The sequence below is a fragment of the Hydra vulgaris genome, chromosome 04 (genome assembly GCF_038396675.1).
Source record: "Hydra vulgaris chromosome 04, alternate assembly HydraT2T_AEP".
NCBI classification, from domain to species: Eukaryota; Metazoa; Cnidaria; class Hydrozoa; order Anthoathecata; family Hydridae; genus Hydra; species Hydra vulgaris.
In genome coordinates this window covers 3,370,512-3,389,207 of record NC_088923.1, presented here as the reverse complement: position 1 = coordinate 3,389,207, position 18,696 = coordinate 3,370,512, and the positions used below count along the sequence as shown (strand labels likewise).

At 27.7% G+C, this 18,696-nt stretch overlaps 2 protein-coding genes across 2 annotated transcripts in view; one reads left to right on the top strand and one right to left on the bottom strand.

Moving 5' to 3' along the window:
• The first annotated feature begins 6,951 nt into the window (after positions 1–6,951).
• On the top strand, positions 6,952–7,287 carry LOC136079125 (uncharacterized). The gene has a single exon (XM_065794842.1). It carries the CDS (start codon positions 6,952–6,954, stop codon positions 7,285–7,287), a length of 336 nt encoding a protein of 111 aa, XP_065650914.1.
• Positions 7,288–10,259: 2,972 nt separating this feature from the next.
• LOC101239423 (uncharacterized) overlaps positions 10,260–18,696 on the bottom strand; it is a 157,662-nt gene continuing 149,225 nt past the window's right edge. The window contains exons 25-31 of the mRNA XM_065794841.1: positions 17,221–17,405; positions 14,488–14,562; positions 14,312–14,410; positions 13,841–14,052; positions 13,680–13,720; positions 13,443–13,539; positions 10,260–10,617 (exon numbers count right to left, since the gene is read on the bottom strand). Coding sequence (XP_065650913.1) covers positions 10,416–10,617; positions 13,443–13,539; positions 13,680–13,720; positions 13,841–14,052; positions 14,312–14,410; positions 14,488–14,562; positions 17,221–17,405 — 911 coding nt within the window. The 3' untranslated portion in view covers positions 10,260–10,415. The remainder of the gene's footprint in view (positions 10,618–13,442; positions 13,540–13,679; positions 13,721–13,840; positions 14,053–14,311; positions 14,411–14,487; positions 14,563–17,220; positions 17,406–18,696) is intronic.

Here is an 18,696-nt window from a genome sequence, read left to right as displayed (position 1 = left end):
AATCGTTAACTTAAGTTGCACCGTTTTTTGTTTAAGTCCAGTTTGTTAATATGTCAATCTGACCCAGCATTGTGGACAAATTTGAAAAAAGCACAGCGCTTCTTGATTTCTATAAAAGAAATTCCTGATCAAAATGTTGAAGAAAAAAGTTTTGAAAAATCTATAAAAATTAACAAACTCCAAAATAAGGTGCTGCTCTCTTATCTATTTTTCTTTTAAGTTGAAAAATGGTGAAATTCGAAAGAGAGGCTGGCTTATTTATTCACCATCCACAGGAAAAATATTTTGTTTCTTCTGCTTGCTTTTTCAAGATTCAGACGACAGTTTCAGATCTGGATTCAACGACTGGGTTGAATTGAACTGGGTTCGTGTCTATGTATAGAACTGCGTTCTATACATAGGACACGAACAAAGCAAGCAGCATTCTGATGCAGTCCAGTGCTATTTTGGAAAAATTACATTAAAAGGAAAAATTGATATTCATTTAAAACAGCAGTTGGAGGATGGAAAGCGTTACTGGAGGGAAGTTTTGAGAAGAGTTGTTGAATGCTTGAAGTTTTTGTGCAGTCGAGGTCTAGCTCTTAGAGGTTAGGTAACTTCAGTAATGGAAATTTTCTCAGGGCCTTGGAGTTTTTAGCAAAATTTGATCCATTCCTTGCTAAACATTTAGAAAGCCGAGGAAACCAGGGCAGAGGAAAAGTTTCATACATTTTATCAATAAGTAATGAAGAAATTGTTTTCTTAATGACAAAAAAAGTTCTGGATATCATTAGCAGCGAAATTGGCAGTGCTAAATACTTTTCACTGATTGTTGACTCATCAACTAATAATTCACACTGTGACCAACAATAATCATTCGATATGTGAGCAAGGAAGCAGTTGTGGAAGAAAGATTTATTAGGTTTGAATCTTAATGCAGACATAACGAAAAGGCTATGGAAGATTCTGTCAAGAAAACATTAAATAAGCTTGGCTTAAACATTAAAGATGCTCGTGGTCAGTCATACGACAATGCATCTAACATGTCAGGAAAATACAAAGGGCTACTAAAGCACTACTAAAAAATGAGAACCCAAACATAGAATTTGTTCCTTGTGCTGGATATTCTCTAAATTTAGTCGGTGTAAATGCTGTTGACAGCCGTGAGGCTGCATCCGATTTCTTTGGGTTTCTCCAATCGCTGTATAACTTCTGTGCTTCTTTAACTCACAGATGGCAGATAGCTTGTTCAGGTCTTGTAGGTGGTGCTGGAAAGGACAGAAAAGTTACCATTAAAAGCCTGAGTGGGACAAGGTGGTCAGCAAGAGCCATTTCTACTAAAGTTTTACATTCAAATTACAATCATATCCTTGAGGCATTAGAATCAATTATTCTGAATAAAGATGAAAAACGTCAGACACAAAGAGAAGCCACTGCACTTTAAAAAAAAATTAAAACTTTGGATGTTGCTTTTATGACAGGGCTATGGCACAGAATAATGTTACAATTTGATGCTACTAGTATGAAACTTCAGGATAAAACTGCAGATCTGGATCTTGGTATTCGATTGCTTAAATCTCTTTTGGAATATGTGACGCCAGTTCGTGAAAATTTTCTCGACATTTAAGAAAGCGCTAAGAGGTTCTCAAGCATTATTCCTAATCAGTACAAGCACGAAAATAAAAGAAAGAAGACGCGCAAATTAGGGTTTGGTGAAAATAGCAAGAATGAAGCGGTTCTTAGCGGCTATGAAAAATTTAAAATCAAATATTTTTGGCCCAATCATAGGCAAGTTAAAAATGTGCTTTAAAGAAAGGCGTTTTGCTTACGAGTCTGCAGAGAGAAAGTTTGGTTTTCTAACTAGTTTTCAGATCATGACCGTTCCTGTCATTGTTGCTGCTGCCAAATCCTTGTGTACGATGTATCCTTTAGATACGCAATTCCCTGATGAAATTATCCAGTTTTCCAAGTTCATGGCAAATGAGAAGAATGTATCAGCACTTGAATGTTTACAAGCTATTTGTAGGAATAAGTTAGAATCAGTTTTTCCCAATGTTGACATCGCATATTGGATTTTTCTTACTCTTCCCATTACTAATTGTAGTGCAGAGAGAGCATTTTCAAAAATGGCAATAGTTAAGAATGATCTCCGTTCCTCAATGTTAAATGATCGTTTAAATGCTCTTTTTTTATTGACAATTGGAAGAACAATGTTAAAAAAAATTTTCAAGATGTTGTCATTGATTTTGCAAATGTGAAACCATGAAAAGTTTCTATTTAAATAAAAAAGTAATCTTATGTTTTTTGCATTCATTTTTAAATACACTTTTTTAGGAATGGGGCCCCAAATATTTTTCGGTATTTGGCCCCCAAGACCCTTAATCCGACCTTGGCCAGAAGACCATTGTATCAACTTAAATTATCTGTCTCTAAATTGCCAACTTATCAGCTCTCTACCAATCGATTAGTTTTAAGACATTATCAATAACTTATAAGCTCTAGATTAAGTTGATTTAAAACTTAAATATACACTTTGCATGCGCGATTGACAAAAATTTTGATATTGGTCAGCTTGAAAATGAAAATTTTTGTCTCCTCCAAAAAACCGTAAACCTCTAGAAACTCTACGAATTCAGCAACTAATTAACATCTGAATCGAAAATTATTGAAAAGTTCGTTAAACTTAACAAAAAATTGCAGTACAGCAACAAAAACTAACTTGGAAGAAAACAGCAGAAAACAAAAATTTTAGGCGCTTCAATTAAAGACTAATATAAAATTATTTTGGAAAATATACAGATTTACATAAAGATATTTATTATACTTAGATTTGATGTGTAAAGCATTTTATTATATAAACATATGTAGTTTTTTTAAGAGTCTAATGGAAGGTCTTTTTTAAATTGGGAAAGTAAACATATAAAAACTAATCCGTCAGAGTAAATTAGGTTAATCACTAAATTAGGTCAATCTGTAAATTAAACCAATTTGTATATGGCGAGCTTTTTTGTAGCTTTGACAATTCAAAATAAATTCCCAATCGAAGACACTTTTTAAACGCAAAATGTTTGACTCGCAATTAGGCTGCTGCCATTTAGAGCAATGAAATATTAGAGCATTAGAAGTATAGTCTTGTGTTTAGAAAGTGTTTTTGTGACAAATTTTAGATGCCTTTTAACCTTATTAATTACTTTTAAACACCTCAAACCTAACTTTTATTTGCTTTTTAACAAGCATATTTTGTGTACTGCTAATACTTGGACAATGAATTTGTAATTTGTGTGTGTGTTTCATTACTGTAAAACTATAAAATTATTTTTAACCTTTTTCTCAGCCACTCATAACAATACTGTTGTATACCTCATTCTTCAACACTCTATACTATTTATAACAATACCGTTGTATACCTCATTCTTCAACACTCTATACTATCTATAACAATACCGTTGTATACCTCATTCTTCAACACTCTATACTATCTATAACAATACTGTTGCATACCTCATTCTTCAACACTCTATACTATCTATAACAATACCGTTGTATACCTCATTCTTCAACACTCTATACTATCTATAACAATACTGTTGCATACCTCATTCTTCAACACTCTTAAATTTGATATGTCTGCAACGTTACACAATAATATTTTTAGGAAAATTCTCCTCTAACTATTGACCTTTTTCTCTTTTTTCTATTTTTAATAAACTGTTTGAAAAAGCAATATTTCAAAGACTTGATCATTTTTCTATTTGGATAAACATAAATGTCTATACAAACACCAATATGGTTTTCGCAATAAACACTAAGCAACTCGTCAGTTTATAGAAATTTAGAGTAAATTAGATAACAAACACTTTATGCGTGGAGTGTTTGTTGACATTAAAAAAGCGTTTAACACAGTTGAGCAAACTGAAACACTACGGTATTAGAGGTATTTCTTTTTTCCGGATTTTCTTTAATAGAAAGCAATTTGTTTTAATTATTAGTAACAACTCAAAACTAGCAAAAAAATTTTAATGGTGCTCGGTTTAAAGAGCTTTAATTTTTTTTATTTTTATCGATGATTTTATAGTTTTACCTAAATTTTCTACTGCTAATCACTTTGCGGATGATAGCACCTTGTTTCTAAATACTAAATCACTTAAAAAACTCAAGAAAAATATAAATCACAATACAGTTAATATAGTTTAATGTTTAATCCATTACATTGAATTATCTCTTAACTCTAAAAATGAAACTATTATATTTAAATCTGTTCAAATAAAAATATATAGGCAACTAAATTTTGAATAAAGAAAAATAAGTCCAATTAACTTTATTAAATATTTTATTAGAGTAATCAAAATTGACTTTAATTCAACTTTTGCATCGGAGCTTCAAAACTTAGCTTGAAATTAAACAGATGCATGCTAACCATGTAACTTAGCTTAATATATATTATGCTAATAATATATATTAATATATATTATGCTATTTTTTACTCAATTATGCTTGTTAAGCAAGTTTATCTCAAATACGCTTTCCAAGTTTAAGGACAATATATGCAGCTTGCTTTTTTAAGACTTATTAATCTTCAATAAAAAGCTCTAACTGTAAAACCCTAACTCTAACAACAACCTATTTTCTAATTTTTAAGGTCAATTTTTACTGAATTTTGCAATTCTGGCTGCTTGTTCATTTCTCCATTTGATGAAAGGATGCTTTTTACGTCCATTGATTTCAACTTCCTGTGAGACATTTAATGCATCGCAATTTATCGCTGCGGATGACAAAATTAAAGGGCTTGTCAAATTTTTCAAGCTTGTCAAGGTCAAAATTAGCTGCTTTTCTTTCTGAGTTTAATTTATTGAACTCACTTTGTTCTGCTGCTATGCGGTCAGGGCGTATAAATAAATCTTTAAAATTGCCTGATGCTAATTTTTTAGCTGATGCCATGATAGATACCTGTTTCTGATAGATACCGAATCAACTTCAATAATAAGAGGAGCAGGTTTACCAGAATTAAAGCTCTTTTTTTTTTTTTGAAACGTTTAACTCTAACTATATTAACTGATTTACTTAAGGATGCCATAATCTTTTTGAATTCCGCGGTGTCATCTTTAGTTATATCGCTTGGTTGAGCTTTTGCAGATTCAGGTAGACCAAACACAACAGTTTTCTTCTCTCTATTAGTCACGTCACTATTATGCTTATTGAGCGCGCTCACTACAGCTACGTTTGCTAATGTACCGGGTTTGCTGACTTGTTCAACTAATTTATATAACAAAGGATTTTCACTACTTTTGCTATCAGGGACTTTATTTTAATATCTTGCAAATCAATTCTATTAGTAAGTTCGTCAATTCAGGCAGTAAGTGTTTTAATTACATGAAGAGCTTGTTTAAGCTCCTCTTTGGCAATTTTATCAGCGTTTTCCAGAGCGTCTTTAAGCTATTTTTGTGTTACCATTTTTAGCAATTACCAGTGGAAGCGATTTTAAGGTGTATATATATATGACTCGCTTTTAACTCGATAAATACTCTTTGATATAGTTTATATCCGTGAAGTTTCAATAAACTTTAGTATATATAATAATATTTAGTATATATACTAATAATAGTAATGCTTTTTTATTCATATTATTATTAATATAATTATTATTGCAACTATAATTATTATCTTTAAGGAAACCTGTTGTACCTTTGACCACATTTTGCTTTAAGGCGTTTTCTGCGTAGTCTATTGAGCAAATTTAAACCATTCAAACTATATAATATTCTCTCATATTTTTCTCAAAAATTATACTTAGGACTTTTTTTTCATTCAACCAAGAAGTATCTTTTTCCCGTGTTTTAAAAAAAGAAGTCAATTGGTCAAAGGTATAACACGCACGTTGTACCTTTGACCAAAATGTTAGTATTAAAAAATCATGCAATGTTTGAACCTCTTTAGTAGCTTAGCTTGTTATATATCATATAGCAACTTTTGGCCTACCTTGTATCAATAAAAAAACAAATCTAACTATTTTGTAATTAATCCTAATTGTCTAAAAAATAAACTAGAAAAATCAATCCTTACAATCTTGCAAAGACTTGTGTATCGAAGTTACGATACTCAGTATTACTAATAGTATTACTAATTTTTTTTAAATAAAATCAGTTATTATAACAATTTAGATAAAGTCACATATTTTCTTTAGTTTTTGTTGGTCAAAGGTACAACATCCTAGTCTGGTCAAATGTACACGAGATGGATTTCTTTAACAATTATCGTCTTAATCCCCATTAACGGTCAGACATAATCATCCAAACTTTTCCATAACAAAAAAATGATGTTGGGTAATGTTTATAATGTTGTAGATGAATCACACAACAATTTATCACATTTTTAAAATCAGAATAAGATTAACACAAATATTTACTTTTTAAGAGCCAAAACTTATAATTACTAGTGAATCGATATCACCTATCCCGAGTATAATGTTTTACGGTAAGAATAGTCGTCTTGGACTATTATTTCAAATGGAACTTCACGTTTTTTTTTTAAAAATACAATGCTGCTCAAAAATTTAGCACACATAAGATTTAAGTTTCATTTTTCTTCTTTTAATTGAATTTTTAGGCGGTAAACTTCTTATGCCATTTCAGTTTTTTTTTTTTACAGTTAATTAAAACATGCCTTCTATAGAAAGAAAAAAAAATAAAAAAAAATTACGTTCATTTAACCATCTATTTTTAACTTAAGCAGAGACTGCTAATTAAAGCGGTGTAAAAAAGCTGCTCATAAGTTTAGCACACTTGCACTTCTATTGTCTTTTAACTGCCGCTTTTTACTTTTTGACGTCAAATTTTTACTAAAAAGTAAATTTAACTATCCATTTTTACATTTTAACTTAACAAAAGCTTCTAAGATATACATAGTATGTATTATCTCTTTTGAAATAAACTTGGTATTTTTCGCTTAAATTTTGTCCATAATTTGACCAATGAGATGGGAAAAAAATCAATTAGCTTTGAAATAAAACAGCGTATTGTAGGACTACTCCTTGGTGATTTCAACAGTTCTGAAATTGCTCGAACTCTGTATCTCGTTCATGTGTACTCAGAACACATCCAAAAATTTGAAAAAACTGGCACTACTGCAGACAAAAACCGATCTGGACGACCAAGAATAACAAGTATCACCGACGATAATAGTATCTATAGAATTGCAAGAAAAAACCCTAAATACTCAGCCAAAGAGATTACACAAGAAGTAAATTTGACTCTAAAAAATCATATCTCAAGACAAACTGTAATTTTATTAGATTCCCACAAGTACAATTAATTTTTTTTTTGATATTTAATCTTTTTATATTATTGTATTAAAATTATTACTTGGTTCGAAATAAAAACTGAGGAGTACTTTTTTTTTAGTTGATTTTCTACTTTCACATTTATTTCGCGTAAACACTTTATGTAATAGTCAAAACGAGACTATTACATGTCAGGATCAGACGGTGTGCCACCTGAAATCAAAGTTGCTCATTTAGAGAGAGATCTCGGAGTTTTCATCTCAAATGATCTTAAATGTAACGCTCAAGCTGCGGTGAACGCTTACCGCTCCTTAGAGAGGCTGAAAAAAACCTTTCGCAGCCGTTGTTTTTCAGTGTGGAGAGAAGTGTACACATATGTTCGTCCTTACCTAGAGTACGCTATCCAAGCGTTGTCACCTTACCAATGGGCAGACACAGAAGCCCTAGATAAAAGTTCAAACCGTGCTACAAAAACCATTCTGAGATTAAGCATCGCACAGCCGAGCACCAAAGAGTCATGTTAGGCATGTTATGTTACTTGAAGAAAGAAGAATAATAGGTGATTTAATTCTGATGTTCAAGTTCATATGTGAATTTGATGAAATAAACTTTAACGTATTATTCAATCGTCCTTTGTCGTCAAAGTATATTATGCGTGGTCATGATCAAAGACTTGCACAGCAAAGAGTACTCAATTGTATACTAAGAGAGGAATTCTTCACAAACCGAGTTGTGTTGCAGTGGAATACCCTACCGCAAATAGTAGTTGACGCAATTTCCGTCAATATTTTCAAAAATCGACTAGATGAACATTTAAGTTACTTAAAAGAGAATTTTTAAACAATAACTGGAAATAAATTCTCTCCACATATGTTTCCAGTATTCTACTATGTTCATTAAGTATGGTACTTATGTTGCTTGTGGAGATTGACTTGTGGAGATAAAACAAGATAAATCTAACGTCGCGTTATGTATTGTAGTGCAAGATTTTTACTACTATAAATCTTTTTTTGATTTGGTTAGGGTAAAAACATTTTGTTCGGTCCGGTTTGTTCTCAACAATTTCCAAGTTCGGATCGGTAAGAAGTAAAGTTCGGGTTCAGTTCGGTTGTAGGTAAGATTCTAGTCCGGTTCGTACAGTTCAGGTTCGGTTCGTTTACCCTTTTTTAATTCATTTACGTAAAAGAGAACATCACCACCTTGCTTTTTATTTTTACGTGCTAAAGAAATTAAAAACCTGGAAGGTGGAGATTTATATTTTTAACGTCATCAAAGCTGCACCATGTCTCTATAATACACATTGTGTTAAAAATATCAGAAGTTTCTTTTATATCACTATGAAAAGTATCAAAATTTTTTTAGGCTTTTTATATTATAATGAATAACATTCGGAAAATCCCCCTTAAGAAAATCTTTCAATTCATTGTTGTAAAAATTATAGCCGTTTTGCAGAGCACCTGCTTCACTAAAATAATTTATATCAGGATCGGATTCATTATCAAGTTAAAAATCCTTATTTTGAAAAAAGTTAGATGAAATTTACTCAAAACTATATTTGGTTCGAATCCATTTAAGAATTCAAATAATTTTATAAATGAGCAATTCCAACGTTACTTACAGGACATTCTGATTTTTGTAATGTCACATTTTTAGATATATACTATTTATTTTAAGATATTAGATGTTTATATACTTATGAATCGTGCCAAAATTATTTATTTGTTTTCCTGTATAATGAAATTTCGTTCATTTCTTATAAGTTTAAGATTTATAGTTGATTATATACTGTGTTACTTACGGGATGCAAAAAAAAACTTTACATTAAACCTGTTGTTTTCAGTTGAATATTTCAAGCCAAATATTCAACCTACATAAGCTGGGTTCTTAAATTAAATTAAGTAGTTATTATTCTTTGTAAAATTTTTCAAAAGATTGTTTTTGCTATTTATTTATATATCTTAAATCAAGTTAGTTATCGTTTACTTACAAAGACAATTCTACGCTTTTATCAAAATGTAATTCCATTAAATCTAAAAATATTTCGGCGACTCTTATCTTCAAGTTCAGCCGACTTATCTTTAATAACGTTATCATTTTCTAAATTTATTTTTGCATCGTTTAGTTTATAAGCTGATGATATTGCTGCTTTTTTAGAAACAGCTATTTATAGTAAATTTTCATATTTGTCTCTGACAACTTCAACACTTTTTTTCAGGTTGCTTACTTAATTTTTTAAATATTTATTTTCTTCTTGCATAACTGATATTTTACCTTCTAGTTTATCAATCCTGTCGCTAAATAATCGCATTATTGTAATTTCGTGAATATCCATAATTTCTTAAAATTGAGCAATTGTAATACTTTCATTGGCCATTTTTTAAGGTTTAAAAATAAACACGTTTCGGAGTCTCGAACTCTTGACGCTCCTTTCCAGTAACTAGCGTTGTTGCACTTTCCCCGTCAAAGTGAAGTTATATATTTCTTAAATATCTTTAAAAAAAAATCTGTCATAAAAAGAATGACAGCTCAAAGACACCAAATAAATTATTACAAATTCAATATTATGTTTGTTTTGTATTAAAAAATGGCAGCGTACGTTCTTTCCGCAAACGTGTAAAAAAAATTAATTTTTAATCAAGTTGACGCAACTCGTAAACTTTAAACACAATTTTCTATGTCATATTTTAGGAAAAAACTGATGGAAACTACTTTAAAACATTAAAAAAATTTAACATAATAAAAAAAAACTACTTTTTGAAAAAATCCTGTACAAGGCTAGAACACTTAAATGTCTCACATTGTCCCGGTCTCTCGCTTTGCCCCCGGTTACCCTAGTATTTTATTTAAATAATACTTTGAATAATAATGTGTTTGTATTTTATTTATAGCAACTAATAAACAATTAAAATGTTTAATTATTATTATTTTTTTTTAAAAACAATAACTTGTAAATTTAAATGCAAAATCTTTTAAAATAGTAAATTATAATGGTCAATTTTTTTAAAATTTTTTTTAACAAATATATAAAAAATCACTTGATTAATTGAAATCTATTGAATGTATTTAAATGAAATCTATCGAATGTATTCGTAACATTTGACGTTATTCAGTTAATTGACATAACAATAATGGCGAAATCTTGAATAAGTTTTTGGAGTTATTATACTTCGACTACCTGATCTATTGCTTCACCCAAAGTGCTATGGGAAGAGCTTAAATTGTAATAATTACTTGCTTCATTGATATTTAAACTAACATATGAATAATCTCCAGATAGTACCTTATCGAATAACTCGCGTAACTCTGTAAAGGTTGGTCGTAGCAATGGATTTTCATGCCAACAGCGCATCATAATATCGTACCTAAATTTAAAAGTTTGTTGTCAATGAATAAACAAATTGTACAATGAATTATTATGAATTTTAAATCTTTTTTGCAAGAAAAGTTCCAAATATTATTACTAAAAAGTTTATTACAAAGTTTAAAACAGAGTTTGTTTATGGTAAATATCAAAGCAATTATTATAAAAATTCATTTTTGTTGTCAAATTATTGGTCTGTAAAGTATTTACAAACTTTAAAAATATTAAGTTATTTGAAAATTTATAGAAACATTTTCGCTTTAGAACTTTGTACATCGAGTAAACATAAAACCTCTATTTTTAATTTGAGAAACTTATTTAGATTTGAGGAATTCAGTGTAAAACTTTTATGTAACAATTAACCGTTACTAATCATAAAAGTGTTTTCATTACCCTCATTACCCGAAGTGTCGTTTATATACGCGACCTGAACTGTTAGATTTATGCTTACCAATTTATGCAAACAAGCGGTATTTTGAAGGAAAAAGTTTACTTTGTGAACATAAACAAAGTTTCTTCAAAAATATTGATGGAAAAAATGTCTATAAAAATTTAAAAACAAACAGAAAAAGCTAATAACTTTATAAGCTAACATTAATGTAGAAAAAGTCAAACTGAATAAGTGTTATTAATACGTAAAGTATACTAAATAGTTATCTGTCATTTTAAAAACATTAAAAAACTTTGGATTGTGATACATCTCTGAATACTAACTTTTGACACATTATTTAACGTAAAATCGTAAAGTTCGATCACATAAGTTTTTATCACTCATATCTCAGGCATAAAAAAAACATTTTTTCAAATATTTTTTGGAATTATATTGACAAAAAAATGTTTTTTATTTATATTGTAAAAATAAAAGAATAAAAAAATCAATATTTTATTTCAAATGAAAACAACTAGTTAGATCAAACTTTGAAATAACATCTCATAAGTTCGGCCATTGTATACATTCCAAACAACAAATCACAAAATTACAAATTTAAACATCTTAATAAGTGTTATTTTAACAATAACACTTCGCAGTATCGCAAACTTAATATCTTATTAACACATCTCAAACTTAACATTAAAAGTTATGAAAATTAGTTTTATAAAGTTATTTTAAAATAAAAATATGAAACAAAAGTTATAAAATTTAGTTTTCTTAAGTTATTTTAAAACAAAAATATGAAACAATATTCGTTTAACTCAATTTAAAAAAGTTTTTTTTAACAATTTTGATACAAAATTTTTTATTGTTAAAAAGAAAAAATCAAAAAATATTTTTAGCCATCTCATCAGCTAAAAAACGAACACTTGCAACTCTAGCGTGCACAGTAAATATCAAAAATAGCTTCCACCTTTTTAATTTTTCATATCATTTCATAATAGAAGCACTAACAGGAAGTGCAGGACATTCCAATGCAAATGGTTGTATAAAAGTAGAAAATTTGGAAATTCATTTCATACAAAATGTATTTCATAAGGAAAACATATTATAACTTTTTTTTTCTTTTTTTTTTTTCGTGCGAAATCTAATCCTTAAATACTAAGATGGGTTTCATAATTATCAAGCAACAATAAACAATGTATTTCTTTAGTGCATTTTGTATTTCATACAATTTGTATTTCATACAAAATGCACTAAAGAAATACATTGTTTATTGTTGCTTGATAATTATGAAACCCATCTTAGTATTTAAGGATTAGATTTCGCACGAAAAAAAAAAAAGAAAAAAAAAGTTATAATATGTTTTCCTTTCCACTACACTGCACACACAGGTTGCAGCTCCTAAATAAGAAAGTTTACGGTCTACTCAAAAACTTGTCAATATTGCTATAAATTCATGGTTGTTAATGATTTAGTGGAAAAGCCACTACAATATACGATGTTCCGAAAACCGTAAATATTGAATTTTCACAGGCTATATCTCGCCAGAATATTTTAAGTATTTTTGCTTCAAAAGCTAATATTTTTACTGAGATTTTGTAAACTCGAACAGGTTCTTGCAATTGATAGTAAATGAAGAGCAGACTTATATTCATGACCCTTTTTTTTGTTTATATTTAGTACATTTTAGTTATTTTGTTTTCTTTATTTTACTTACTGTATTCTTATCATTTTTTGGGCCTGTAAATAAATAATTGGCTGAACGTTGTCTTAGGTATATGATTGAGTGTCCTAAATCATCTTGTTTACAGACCAATTAAATAAAGAAATAAATATTTTTAAATAAAGAAATCTGGCAACCTTATTCGATTTCAACCTAAACCAGCAATTAAAAGATTTAAAAAATCAATTCAGATACCATCTAGTCAGTAGAAATAAAAGTAGAATTTTTGATCATAACCTAACACCTACACTCATTACCAAATTTTAAAAACAGTGGTCTAAATTAAGAATAAGGTAAACTAGACCAAACAATGTGCTATAAAATTTTTTCATCAGATTGTGTCCCGTCTAAACGAAATAAAAATATTGAAATAAAAATAAAAAACACTTTTATTAAATAAAATCTATGATCATGGCCTAATCACTCTGATAGTTTTTCAAAGTGCAATCATACCATCTGAATGTATTAGGCCTCTGCCTAAATCAGGTCTAAGGTTAGCATCGAAGAGAACTAAAAAAAAGTTATTTTTTGTTTTAAATTATATTAACTTTGTAATTTGCATCTATTAAGCATATCATGCCTAATAAATAAACAAATGTATTATTATTTTTTTTCCTTTGGCTTTATTTTTTGGTTATGTATTTGATACAACTATAACTAGTTTATTGGTCATGTACTAAATACAATTATAACAATTATAAGTAAGCATGTAAAAAAAAAAAGTTACATTGGTTGAGAACAATTATCTGGTCGCTCCATTCTGTATCCAGACTTTAAAAGTGTAAGAAGTTCATTGTTGGTAATAGTGGGATAAGGTGTTCCTCCTATAAATGCAACATAAATTAAATACTAAGATTTTATAATAAAGAAACAATTTTCTAAAATGCTTAACTTTTATATCTAATAATATACATATTAGAACTGTATCTTTGATTACATTTACTATCTAATTTATTTTTCCTACCTAGTGTGATAATTTCAAATAAAAGAACACCATATGACCATCTAAATCAGTCAAATTCTTTTCATTTACAAATATTCACTTTTTAGAAAACTGTTATTAAAAAAAGATAACGCATAATATAAAAACGAAAATACCATTTAAAAATTCAATTAAAAACTTACACATCGCTAGATGATGTAAATGCGCGGTCAAATATTGCTTCAATTGACATCCATTTAACTGGTAAACGCCTTGATTTGTTACCCATGTACACATCAAGATCAACTTTTCGTGTCAAACCAAAATCAGATATTTTAAGATTTTTATCAGCACCCACCAATATATTTCGTGCAGCGAGGTCTCTATGTACAAGTTTCATACAAGCAAGATACTCCTAAAAGAGGAAGTTTAATGAATTCAATTAATGAATTTCGATTAAAGTATTGAAGATACTGCCTTTTATCTGTTCATTTAAAACATACTTTAACACTTAAAAAATGCAACAATAACAACATATTTTCTTTTACAAACATATCATTAAAATAAAGTTTTTAATAAAAATAATATTAACAACATTAATTAAAAAGAAAATTAAATGGGAAAATCAATAAATAGCATTTAGAAATTTAGCTTTTATTAAGTTAAACTTTTACCATTCCAGATGCCACTTGCCATGCAAAACAAAGCAAATCGCTTGGTGTTAAGGAACCCATTTCCGCAAGAGGAATCTCATTCTTTATTTTGCATATTGTCTTTAAAAAAAGTATTGCATATTAAATAAATAAAAACACTAGCTAGAAACAATGAAGAAAAAAGGTTGAGCAATAACCTCAAGATCTTTCTGATATTGTGATGTGTAAACAAAGTTAACAGCTGGTTCCGATTCCTGATTTAACATACTCAACTAAGAAATGTTGTTATACTGTAAATAATTATTCTTAGATTTAACAATATGCCTAATATAATTTACATTGATTTTTAATACTCAATAACTATAATGTATATATGAATATATATATATATATATATATATATATATATATATATATATATATATATATATATATATATATATATATATATATATATATATATATATATATAACATATATATATATATATATAATAAAAAAACTAATGTAAATCATTCATCATCAATGTTACTTTCTTATTATACAATAAAACATGTTTAAATTACAATAAATACGGCTGCATATAAACTTATTCAAAAATAAGTTTATACTGCAACCAGTAAAAAGTACCATCATGGTATGATTTAAAATAGTCAGTAGCACTCGAACTAAACAATTTCCTCTTAATAATATTTTTTCTGATGCTCTATACATTTTAATACAAATTTCTTTTTAGTCTCACAATATATTCTGTTCATGCAATTATGTAAACATTCATTTATAGAATTGCATGAACATTTTAGTTGGTGGATGCTTGGGTTTGTATTTGAACAAAGTGTTGTCTTATTGTTGTAGAACAGTTTAAGTTTAAAGCTGATATGAATATAACTTTTTTATTTTGTTTCTTAAGTCTCCTTAAGGACGTCCTTCAGCTGGCCAAGTGTGGAAATTTGAACCTTTACCAATTCACGGTCAATCCAAGCCCAAATGTTTTCAATCGGGTTCAAATCAGGTGAGTATGGAGGCCACGGTATTGTCTTGATATTATTATTGTTGAACCACTCCTTTGTATAGCATGCAGTATGTGCAGTAGCGCCATCTTATTGAAGTTCCCTTATCATTGAGCATAAGCAGGTCAATTGATAGAATTAGGTTGTTTTCCAGTACTTCTACGTATATTCTGGAGTTGATTCTTCCATTGTATGTTTGGCACATACTATTACCTTTGTAATTGAAGCATGACCAGATTTCTATCAAGCCTCATCCACTTTGTACAGTCGGTCTAATGTACCTGACGTAATACTTTTTGTGAGCCATTCTTTTGACTGTTATGTTAGATTTGCAATTGATAAGCTCAAAGTTACTCTCATTACTCCACATAATGTTTTTCCATTGTTCTATTGTCCAATACCTTCTTTCACGACACCATTTTAGTCTCCTTTGTTTATCATATGGAGGTAGGAGCAGTTTCTTCAAAGCAGAGTAGACTCCAATCTTGTATTTGATAAGTATTCGGCGGACTGTGCTTTGAGAAATAGGTATATTTTGTGTTGTATTGAATTCTGTGGTCAATTCTTTGTAACTAATTTTTGAATTAGCTCTGACAGCTCTAAAAAGGGCACTATCGCCCTTTCTGATGGTTGACAAGGGTCTACCTGGCCTCGTTTTCTTGCTGGCACAACCAGTGTGAAGAAAGTTTTGTTTTGTTGTCCGAACGCATTTCTCAAAAACTTCAATTAACCTGGCGTTTTATCTATTACTTTTGGTTCCTTCTTTAATGTGAGCAACAATTTGCCATATTTCACCTTGAGTGATATGCCTTTTACCCATTTTTTGCGTCTTTTTAGTGCAAAACTAACTTAACTTTTGTTTAATCATTAAATAATGTTTAACTAGTTCCAGGTAAGTCATATTTATATAAGGTTTTTTGACAAAATCAATTAATTTAGGTCTTTTAATGAGAAATATGTGAAAAAAACTAACTATCAATTAACAAGATATAAGACTTTTCTGATTGTGCACCTAAATTTATGAATAAAATAAAATCAAAATTATCAATTAACTTTTTTGTGTTAATTACTCTAGAATGAGTAATAAACATCCTGTAAAAAAAATTAAGGTACTCTATAATAGAGTTTCACTTCCTCTATTAAACTATATATCAAACATAGTGGTAGCACTTTTATTTTATTTCTATATTAAGGATTTTCTTACATATTTGTAAAAAAAAATGAGTGCGTCTAAATTTATGAAAACCACTGTATATATTACTATATAATTTTTAACATATACATAAACATTGGTATTGGCAGGCTGATGCCTTAGGACACCCCTAATATATATATATATATATATATATATATATATATATATATATATATATATATATATATATATATATATATATATATATATATATATATATACATATATATATATGTATGTATATATTTATATATATATATATTTTTATATATATATAAATATACATATATAAATATGTATATTTATATATATATATATATAAATATACATATATAAATATTTATATTTATATATATATAAATATATATATAAATATATATATTTATATATAAATATTTATATATATATATTTATATATATATATATATAAATATATATATATATTTATATATATATATATATATATATATATATATATATATATATAAAATAAAAATATATATATATATATATATATATATATATATATATATACATGTATATATATATATATATATATATATATATATATATATATATATATATATATATATATAACATAATGCACTTATTTCTTTATATTTTTGTTACTCTGTATTTTTATTAAATTATCTAAAATATACTATACCTTCTATATATACTACAATTATTTACTTATTGTAATATACATATTGTAGTCAACTTACTTTTGCGCGTTTATTTCGTAGAAAATGCAACAGATCTCCTTCCTGCATAAATTCAACAATTAAAGCTAAAGATTTTTTGATTGTGCAACAACCAATAATATTTACAATATTTTTATGATATCCAATTCCTTTCATCAGATTTATTTCTTCGATAAAATCATTTAACTCTGATTGACTTGCACCATCTTTAAAACAAATTTTATTACTAATTTTAATATTTTTTATAAACCAAGAAAAAAAAAAAAAGGGTTTTATTCATGTTTCTGCACTAATGTAGTTTGGACAATGTCATTTTAAGGAATAGTAGTTAAAAATAAAAATATATTGATTTATATTACCTATGCTATTTCCTTAATAAAATTTCTGACTTTAATCTGTTTTGCAGATCAAAAAAATATATATATATATATATATATATAAGATTTTTTAGTTTCATATTACTGATATAAGGAGTACCACCGAAGATTTTTAAGCTGGGTCTACTTTTACCAATTTTATGAAATTTTTTAAATAAAATTTTTTTTTCTACTAAGTAACTTGCTTTCCCCCCAGCTAAAAAGCCTCTCCTATGTCAGTTATAGACTGTATTATCTTATGGTGAATGTTGATTTATTATTTACTTTTATATATATATATTTATACTTATATATATATATATATATATATATATATATATATATATATATATATATATATATATATATATATATATATATATATATATATATATATATATATTCCAGGCATACATCAGCTTAACATTAGTTTAAGCAGTAGTAATCAAAATGGTTATAACAGTAAAAAATTCATCAACAAATATAGCTAATATAATGACAAATTTATAAATAACACAAATTGGGTAGTTATTTATGGATTGGAATGTTTAGGAATGTTAAATTTGAAAAAAGAAAAATAAAGTGTATGAAAAGTTGGAACATTTTATAGAGTTTGCTTTAACCATTTAGTAGATGAAATACTAACTATAACAAATCTTAATCCAACAACAGAAAAAGGTAGTGAAGTTATATTATATTGCCCAACCACAAATTAACCATGTAGCAACAAAAAGATGTTTGAAAAACCTTTTTTGAAAGAAAAAATTTACAAACTTTTTAAATATTATTTTTAATGTAGATACTTTTGTTATTAAATTATGCCGGTTTGATTATTGTTTATGCTTGATATACTCTTATTTTAAAAACTATTACTTGACTAAAGTAATAAAACTATTACTGACTATTATTTTTCTAATAAATCTTTCAAATTTAAATTTATAATAACCTATTAACTCTGTAATGCAGCTTAAGCTTAACACATTTGTCTGTTTTACCATAGTTTTAAGTTTTAACTAAATTTCTTTTAGATTTATACAACTTTTGAAATTATTTAGTCTGTATTTATGATTATTTAGCAAATAGGAAATAAATTTTAAATACTTTTTGGGCAATTAGAAAATAAGGATGATCGTAGTTAGTG